The following is a 9797-nucleotide window of genomic DNA, read 5'->3' as shown; positions in this document are numbered from 1 at the left end:
TAGCCTTAATTTTAAAAAATGTCGCTTCCGGTTTTTGCGGTGGTCGTAACAGCATAAACGTTAGGTTTTATCCCGTTCTTTTCCTCCTTTGCTGTACGGTTTCGAGCCTTCCTTCTTACTACCACTTTTTTTTTTTTTTTTGCTCAACATACACATCCAAACATCCGGGCAACGCCGGGCTGAAATGCTAGTGAATATGAAAAGACAGAGGAAAATAAAGAGAATGATAAAATAAAGTCGAGGTAAGTTCATGACCCTTTTTAAATATGAATATAAAAGAGTCCAAGTCTTTGGACTATACATATATATCGATGCCTCCGTTCAGTCTCGAAAGATAAAGGATACTCCCCCCCTGTAGGGGCTGCTACGCATCTAATTGTGAGGCAAGGGTTTTGCAATCCCAACCATACCTCTCCTGAATCGACAGTGTTTAAGTCCAGTGGCAAGGAAAAGTCCAGGACGACTGGAAACAATGCCGAGATAAACAGAAAGCACATACAGAACCTGGAAGTCCCAAATGGTCACCCATTTAGTACCGACCAGGTTCAACGTTGCTTAATTTCGGTGATCCAGCGGGAACCGGTGTGTCAACGTGATTATGCCGTACATACACACACACACACACACACACACATATATATATATCTATATATATATATATATATATATATTTATATAGTATGCTTGTTCATGATTACGCAACTATCAGTGTAAAATTACTGCTTGTCGAGAGATTCGAACCTAGTCACAAAGTCACGCCGATATGAGAGAGTTCCAAGATTTGGACTCTTCTACACACACACATTTAAATAAAACAAAAACACTCACTCTTAAATACGCAAGACATTCAAAACTTTACATTGAGATACTGAGTTGCGGATAGAGTTTTTGTATTCAGCTATGGGAGGTGCACCGTCGACCCAGAGATATGAAACAGAGGAGAAGTCTGTTAAAGGATTACTTTCGATCAGGGATCTTGCCAATCGAGATCTCGCCATCGAAAATTTGGCTTTTGCGGGTGGTTCCGCCGAGGCCTTCTCTTATGCGGGAGCTGTGCGAGTTCTTGAAAGACTTGGCATCCTATCACGGGCTAAACGATTCGCCGGCGTTGGCACTGGTGCAATTGTAGCGGCTTTTTGCTCTCTCGGTTTCTCATCTAAAGAAATTCAAATAGCCTTATGCAATCGTCCGGATGAATTGCACGTCGACAACACAGCTGGAGATGATGGATGGAATTTTGAGGCCAAATTCAAGCAATGGTTTGGCCGGCACCTGAAATTGAAATCTATAAATTCTGAAATGAACTTTCGGCAATTATTTGAAAATACTGGCAAAGAACTTTGTATTGTCGTGACTAATATTGATAAGTTAACGACGGAATATTGTCACCCGAAAACCACCCCGAATCTGCCAATTAAGATCGCCGTGTTCATGTCCATTTGTACACCCGGAGTCTTTCCACCAGTAAAAATTAAGCATGGAACGAAAACCTACCATTATGCGAATGGTGGTCTAATGTGTAATTATCCTGTCCATTGTTTCGATGGTCAGTTGCTTTCTATGAGACCTGAAGATTCTCTTCTAGATCTGTTGGAATCTCTTGATGTCTACCATTCGCGTGACAAGGTATTCAATGGCAGAAACGAACGCACGCTGGGTTTCTTTCGCTTTGATGGACCCGAAGAAATCCACTACAAAGAATTTGTCAATCGTTTACTTTATGCCGGTGCCAACCTGAACAAGCCTAATACGACTCTTGGAGAAAGGTATGAAACCGCTTCCAAAACCCGATCTTCTCTCGTGGAGAAATTCTCTTTACTCCGCAAAACCAGTACAAACATGTTACACGTGGCTGATGAAATGGAAAACAAAGATAAAATTTTTATTTATTCTTTCGCAGAAAAAATCTTTGCATCCGACTCTCTACCTCGAGATGATTTAGTTTTATTGTTTCCTGAATTTGGTCGCAACGTAGACGATTTTATAGACTTCCTCACCAGCCTCGCTGGTAACGATCGTCATTTTTCGCTTGCTTCTCTCAAAGACTTTCTCCAAGGCAAACTCGTGTCCTTATTGAATGACTATTCCGATCATTCCGAGATCAAGTTGACGAATTCCGTGACCTACTTTAAAATGGTGTTCAATGCACTGCCTCTTTCTGGGATGAATATATCAGAATCCGATTACAGCCGATCTGTCGGTATACCAAGCGGCCATGTTAGAAGTTACTCTGACGTCTGTTTAGAAGCTGACGATAAAGCTTTTCTTTTTCGTCAAGGCTGGAATGCGACCGTCGCTTACTTCCGTCAAACTTATAAGCCACCCACCTTAAAATCTGAACGGATCGCAGATTCTAATATTGTACTCCCTGAACATGAGTAATATTTTCAAACGTTTCGTTCATCACCATATATTCATTTTTCGACCACTTTTTTACATTCTAGGAATATAAATTTTCCTAATTCCCGTTCTTATGTAAAACTGTTTAAAATAAAGCAATAGGTTTTATCTTTGGCGTAAACTGCATTCTTGCGTATTATATTACTGACTTGTCGCCAACCCCCGTCTGTTATGTTGAATTGCCTTCATTTTTCTCGTTCCATTCTAGACGAGAATATGGAATTTTTTTTATTATTGACGTTTTGTTACGTGAGGCCTTTTGGTCGATCAACTATTAAACCAAATGAATCCAATTACGCAAAACACTTCCTTAAATAAAATTTAGGAAATGCCAGTTCTGTGAAAATGTCCTTTTTTTTCCAAAGAACCGTTCTGTGCTTTCTTTTGTACCGAATGAAACTTCTAAAATGAAAATAATTTGCCTTGGTATGTTAAGCTGCACTTGTGCCAAGGTATGGTCTTGTACCCTATTCCTAAATGTTTCTGCTTCTAACATTAATCCGTCTTTTAATTCTGGCTTCAATCTTTGATAAATATTTGCTCGTCTGTTTAATTACTTTTATTTAAATAAAGTTGTACTTTCGTTTTTTTTTTTTTTTTTTTTTTTTTTTTTTTTTTTTTTTTTTTTCTCAGTTTTCGTGTTTATAATTTCTGGACTCTGTTTGTGATACAGAAACCTTAGTTATGCCGACAATCCAACTAATATATTCACCCGGTCAAATTAATGGCGTCTTAAATAGTTATCGAAAGTTAGACCAGTAACGTTCGCATTTTTTTCCGCCAAAAATCGGGACCGTATTCATATTTCAATTCATGAAGATTTAAAGAAAACATTTTAACTAAATTCCAATCGGATCGTTAATTTTCGCCCGACAGCTCAACTTTTTGGAATTAATTCCATCTTTATAACGTTATTTTCAATTTGATTTGGCAACGTCGTTCAAAATATTCTATGACCAAATAAGTACAATTTGCGGTACTTGTATTATATTTGGATGACTTTTTGCTTAATTTTTTTTTTTGTTTCCACTTGAAACACTGAGACAATTCGAAGAGTAAAAGTTTGCCGTAACTTACAGGTAAAAGCAACATAAACGCTTGATTCGTACAGTAGGTGTATTTTCTTGAAGACCAAATCAAGAGATTAAGTCTAAAAATCGTTTTGTGTACTGAAATAAATCTTTTAGAAACCCATTAACATGAAGAGTTTTGTCATTTCTGTACCTAAAAATTTTTGAAAAATGCTGTAAAAATCGATCCCCCCTCCCACGAGGGATTTTCGACTTGAATTCTATTATGAGCGGAATTCTTGAAAAAGTATTTGTCCCACAAATCTAAAATGGAGAAGTGTTCAATTCGCCAATTTTATTTATTTATTTTTTAGTTTTTTTCGAAGTTGGACATACTTTTTGTCTCTCACTGCACTTGAACTCTTATGTTCATTAGTCTTATTCTTTGTATACTACTTAATTCCAATATTACAATTCTAATTTTAAGGCTAGAACGTTGCGGCTGGCTTGAGTGAAATCTAAGATTTATAGCATCGTCTAGTTTTGAAATAGTTTGTCACATTTAAAATGTTTTCTAATTTTCAATTCTGCATCCGAGAAATTAAATCTTTAAGAAATGAAAAGAATTCAATGGTTTGACTTTTTTTTTTAACAAGGGGACCCCATACTTGACTATTCTTTTCTCCAAATAGATGTTCACGTTTATATTAACCCACTAAGTACCTAATAAAAAATTTCTTTAAAACTTTAAGCTAAAATGCGCTAGAATACGCAAACGGAAAGAAATTTTTCTTACACGAAATATTGGCCTTTTTTTTTTTTTTTTTTTTTTTTTTTTTTTTTTTACATAGGCATCACCACATTATCGAGGCCACTCAAGGATAAGGGTTAAAGAGTGTACAGTAGAAACTGGACAATATAGTAATCATTAGTAATGAAAATTTGGTAAATTTGATAACTTATATGGGACGGTTCATCAAGAACTTATTTACGTTAGACTTGAACACAACCATATTGTAGTCAGCAGGAAAACGGAAGACAATTCCACAGGCGTGCAGTTCTAAGAAAGAAGCTTTGTTCATAGAATCTACGTTTAGGTTTAGGCACAGATAAAGACTGGGGGGAATTATTGATAGTGTTTTCAGCTAGACGAGTGTTTTCTTGTTCCTGAGCCCAGCACCTGATTTTTATCAGAAATACATGGATATCTGAGTTTATCTAGTTCTCTACGTCTCAAATGTCATGTTAAGAACATTCAAAAATTAAAATATGGCCTCAAAAAGCTTCAGATTTCTTTTAAACGTTCGCTTTCCAGTTTGCTTTCGGAAACGGATTCCTATTCGAATCTATTTGAAGTATATATTTTCCACACACACCCTGGAACGAAGCATATTGTCACTTGGACGTAAGAGGCTATTTGTGATCATGTCTAACTGGGGAGTTGAAGCAAAAATGTTCACATTACATTTAAACTTTTGCAGGTTAGTACAGTCAGAAACGGTAAGGAAATTCAGTCTAGCAGCTTAAGAATTAGAATAGAATGCTTTACGGTATCTAGGAAATTAACAGTGAAGGGGTGATTTTGCTACTTGTTGAGTTAGTAGAGAATGTTCTATGACTTAATCAGTACATTTTATTAAAGTACTTGTATAACATACAGGGATGCAACATTGCGGCAATAGGTTAGAACTTGGCCAATATTGCGGAACTTGACTCTTTTTGATCCTGTCTCAGAGAAACTAAAAGATGCACCAGCCCACATGTGGCATCAATACTTCATGCATGGGCAATTTGTGGCTTTTGAAAGATATTGGAAGCTCTTTGGTGTAATTTTCTAGCGGCCTTAGAAATGTCCTCAATGTATTTCTTATTGCAATTTGTTTCTATATTACATAGTAAACTTCTGGACATTGGAATCAAGTTCAGACACTTTTTTTTTTTTTTTTTTTTTTTTTACACGGTGGTCACCACTTATCAAGGCCTGGAAGCCACTCGAGATAAGGGTTATTGCGTGTGCAATACGTTAGTGTTGAGATTTGATAGTGTCTTACTTAAGGGGTCGGTTCATCAGGAATTTGTTTGTTGGACTTGAAGACATCCAAGTTGTCAGGTGGGAAACAGGCAGACGGAAGAGAGTTCCACATGCGTACACTTCTAAGAAAGCTTTGTTCATGGAATCTACGTTTTGGTTTTGGCACAGATAAAGAGTGGGGAAAATTTTTGACAGTGGTTTCAGCTAGACGGGTGTATTTCATGAAAGATTGGCGAGGGGGGCCAAGATAGGAGCTCAGACGAGCACCTGCCATGGAGGTAACGATAAAACAAACAAGCTCACAACGTCTCTCCTATGGGAGAGAGGTTGCAGGGAAGAGAAAGGGGCATCCCCCACGAAGCCTATTTTGTACTCTATCAAGGCAGGATAGGCTGTTTTAGCAGCTCCTGCCCAGATGTGGCAACAGTACTCCATCCTTGGATGTACTTGGCTTTGGTAAATTGATCTAAAAACATTTTAGCATTGATTAGGGTGTGAAAGTCTTGTATAATGTCTCTGCTCTTTATTTGTTATTAATAAATATAAGGGTGCGTGATTTGCTCAATGGATACAATTGCACACTATGGGATTTATACATAGACTAGATTTTATGGAATTTATTGCATAATCACTGTTTGCAATGACATGAATTCAAAATCTCACATTTTTTTGTCTGTTTTGAACTGGTAAAAGTTATAACCAGTTGACTTAAAATATGTGCTTCACGTTAATTTAATGGTTGAATATAGTTAAATTTGTGATTTTTGCATTAAATAAAAATACATACAATTTTTATAATTCAATATTGCAACGAACGGATATCACACTTCACTCCATCTTATAAGAAATTACAGCCACACCGACCCTGTAGTTCCTGGGAAAAGTGGAACTTAAATATTATTCATTATTTTAATCCTTGAATCTGTGTATCTAACGAATACCATAATACTTAGCTCGCTGCACTTTATCAGGTTTATACATATTTTCAGCCAGATTGAACCAGTAGTTTCTGAGAAAATTAATATACGAAAGTATAAATTTATGCGTAAATTTTAAGTATTTACTTCAACAGTGCTCAATACGTAGGTAGAGCTAGTTAGTAAGTTATAAAATATATATGGCGATTAAGCTACACTGAATATTCTACGTTTCATCGACTCTAGGATTCTTCAGGCTGAAACGCGGAATATTCTGTGTAGCTTAATCGCCATATATATAACTTGTGTGTGTGTGTGTGTGTGTGTGTGTGTTTTAGGGGGATGGGGATATTTAACGTATACGAATAAGAACATAAGATTTGTATTCTACACTTAGACTAATCAGAATTCGCGCATAAGCCTGAAGAGTTCTAGAGTGGATGAAACGCGGAATATTCAATGTATCTTAATAGCCATATATATTTTATAACTTAATATATATATATATATAAATTTTAAGTATTTACTTCAACAGTGCTCAATACGTAGGTAGAGCTAGTTAGTAAGTTATAAAATATATATGGCGATTAAGCTACACTGAATATTCTACGTTTCATCCACTCTAGGATTCTTCAGGCTGAAACGCGGAATATTCAGTGTAGCTTAATCGCCATATATATAACTTGTGTGTGTGTGTGTTTTAGGGGGATGGAGATATTTAATGTATACAAATAAGAACATAAGATTTGTATTCTACACTTAGACTAATCAGAATTTAGATAGCTTTATTTACAAATCATATATGTTTTTTATATCCCTCATTGACAAAGTTTTTGTAATCTATTATATAAAGGATAGTTTCCTGTGTAGGTTTGTATGTCCAGTTAAAAAGCAAAAACTACAAAACAAAGATTCACAATGTTTATATATCATTGATCAGTATTGCCCGAAAGCAATATCTAAATTTTAGGATTGTTTTAATTTTAACTGAGCCGGATTTCGTCAAAGTGAGGGCTTGTATTAAGTGGTTATTTGTACTAATTTTGAAATAAAATACGGGTTACTTCCACTAGGGGTCTTTAAAGAATTGCTATGTATGAGGATATGTGCAGGTAGAGGTATGGGCTGGGAAGTGGGGAGAGGGAGGAGGAAACTGGAGGAGAAAAGAGATAGCTCTACTAGTAAATAATATTGGCTAGTTATTTTTATATTATTGGAATATGTTAGAACGGCCACTTAGCTGTAATAGTTCCATTTTTCTTGTTTTTTGGTGGTTTTTTTAGGGTTTTTTTATGGTTTCAGGGACCAGAGTTGATCGTTCCTCTCTTTGAGAATATATATATTCAGAACATTCTTCCTCTGGGATATCCTTTTAACTGTACATTTCTGCATTGTTATCAACTTTCATACAAATATGATGCTTTCATAATTTTTAGTTTTCAAATTATGTGCTGATTAGCAAATATATAGTCTACCAATGAATACACTTTTGTTAACTACTTTCCGCTGAGGATAACATCCATTATTTGAAACTTCATGGAATAAGGAATATTTTGAAGATTTCAACTTTGTAAATTCCTAATTTACAGACTTTAAATTCCAAGTGTTAAATTCTCTGTCATTTACCTTTTTATAAAACTTTCTATTCATAAAATTAATGTATTCTCATGCGTTTTAAATAAATTGTCGTTTGTTTGTGGGTTTGTTTCTTTTTTGTAGTTGAGGGGGGGTCAGTTTTTTCCAATTTTATTTGAAATTAATCTCTTTAATTGGATTATTGTAATTATTAGGACTACTAATCTTGGTTATTAGTGTTGGGTGAATTAATCAGAATGTGGAATAAGAAAAATCGAACTTTGGGAAGGGGGAGGCATCAGAATGGGTATGGTACTTAGAAAAAAATGTTCTTATTTACCGATGTGAAAAACAACTCTTTTAATTATTTTTTGTTTGTTTTAAACTTTATTTTCTATTGTTAGTACTAATGATGAATAGTTATTGATTTTTAACAGTTATTATAACTAAAGTCTATAGATCACTCCAGACACAAGTGCATTTTTGATGCCTGCGCAAATATATGTACATATTATGTTTTTGTGTGTGTGTTTTTTTTTGGGGGGGGGGTGTTTTTCAGTAAGCTGAAAATACGCTATGGCTCAATATTTAGAGATTTTAAAAGAATTGTATCGGAATCGGAGAAAACTATTCAAATCGTCCCATCACTAGTTATATTCATTACGTTTAGACTGAATTAACTTTCAAACTTCTTCAGGTCGAATTTCGGGATCTGAATGTCGAACTATAATCGGGAGAAAATTTGTTTGTCCATCTGTCTTTCTTTTCTTAGTAATTAAGAATTGACGTTTCAGTCTAAAAAGACTCCCACTTAGAACATTGCTAACCGACGCTTTTCGCCACGTTTCTTAATATGAATAATGGAAGTCGTTTACCATTTTGATATAGATTCTCAAATTCGAAAAGATGTATCTAAAGAAGATCCGAGCTTATAACGGGCAAAACGTTTTCGATATATCCATCAAGGTGGCAACAATAGTACGAATAATCCAAATTAGCAAGAATTCCAAAACATAAATCAAAAATAAGTTTCATTATTTCAGTTTATTTTTAAATGCGCCGGATTTCCGTGATGTTGGCTCGGCATGCCCGGCAGCTGACGTAAATTGCCGGAAATGCTGGTGGTTGATTAAATTTAGAAACACTGGGGAAAAAATAACATCTATCATATACCGATTACAATGAAAAACAAGGCCGATAGCCATTAGTCGCGTGCTCTCATGTAATGAATGAATGCATGAATGTAGAATTGACATGAAATTCTTAAAGATAAACTAAAATGAGCTGAAATGACTTAAATGAATAAAAAGTAAATGACTTAGAATGACTTTAATGAACTTATGGATGAATTGAATGACCTTAAGAATGACTTGAATGCTTAAAAAATAACTGGAATCCTTCAAAAACAACTTGAATGATCTGGAGAATTATTTGAATGACTTTGAGACTGACTGGTTGTAAAGTGGGCGATCATTTTACATTAAATTAATACAGAAAAGTGATCCCCAACTTTATATCACAATAAGTACAGCATGTAGTAAGAACAAATACTACACTTTGATCTTGGCCAAAAGGCCAAGAAAAAGCTGTATTTATTCGCTCCACCACCGAGCAAATTAGGCACAAGGCCGATTTTTAATGTGAGGAGTGAAGGAGAAATGGGGACCAGCTCCCCGGGGAGTAGGGGAGCTGGATAGTGACAATTGGTAAGAAGGATTGCCCATACATTGACCAAGGTCTTATATGTGGGGTTTCCTCCACATATGGTCTGCTTGCAGTATCTGCCGGAACAGATACTACACTTTGAGATATTAAATCATTTTATTCATGTTAAAAATACAGTGAAAATCAACAATGAACAAA

General features: G+C 35.4%; 1 protein-coding gene and 1 non-coding gene across 2 annotated transcripts; one reads left to right on the top strand and one right to left on the bottom strand.

Annotated features, from left to right (window-relative positions):
- The first annotated feature begins 833 nt into the window (after positions 1 to 833).
- Positions 834 to 4254, top strand: LOC145287045 (uncharacterized). The gene has a single exon (XM_080135457.1). The coding sequence runs from the start codon at positions 901 to 903 to the stop codon at positions 2380 to 2382; it is 1482 nt and encodes a 493-aa protein (XP_079991583.1). The 5' UTR covers positions 834 to 900; the 3' UTR covers positions 2383 to 4254.
- A 5066-nt stretch (positions 4255 to 9320) lies between these two features.
- On the bottom strand, positions 9321 to 9521 carry LOC145284733 (U2 spliceosomal RNA). The gene has a single exon (XR_013868870.1). It is a non-coding gene; the product is annotated as a U2 spliceosomal RNA (small nuclear RNA).
- Between the last annotated feature and the right edge of the window lie 276 nt (positions 9522 to 9797).

This window comes from Euprymna scolopes, chromosome 1 (genome assembly GCF_053919585.1).
Source record: "Euprymna scolopes isolate OS-2025 chromosome 1, ASM5391958v1, whole genome shotgun sequence".
Taxonomy (NCBI): domain Eukaryota; kingdom Metazoa; phylum Mollusca; class Cephalopoda; order Sepiida; family Sepiolidae; genus Euprymna; species Euprymna scolopes.
This window is presented reverse-complemented; position numbering and strand designations above follow the sequence as displayed.

Coding starts and splice junctions, on each gene's coding strand:
- LOC145287045 (XM_080135457.1), top strand. CDS start 901: ATGGGAGGTGCACCGTCGACCCAGAGATATGAAACAGAGGAGAAGTCT.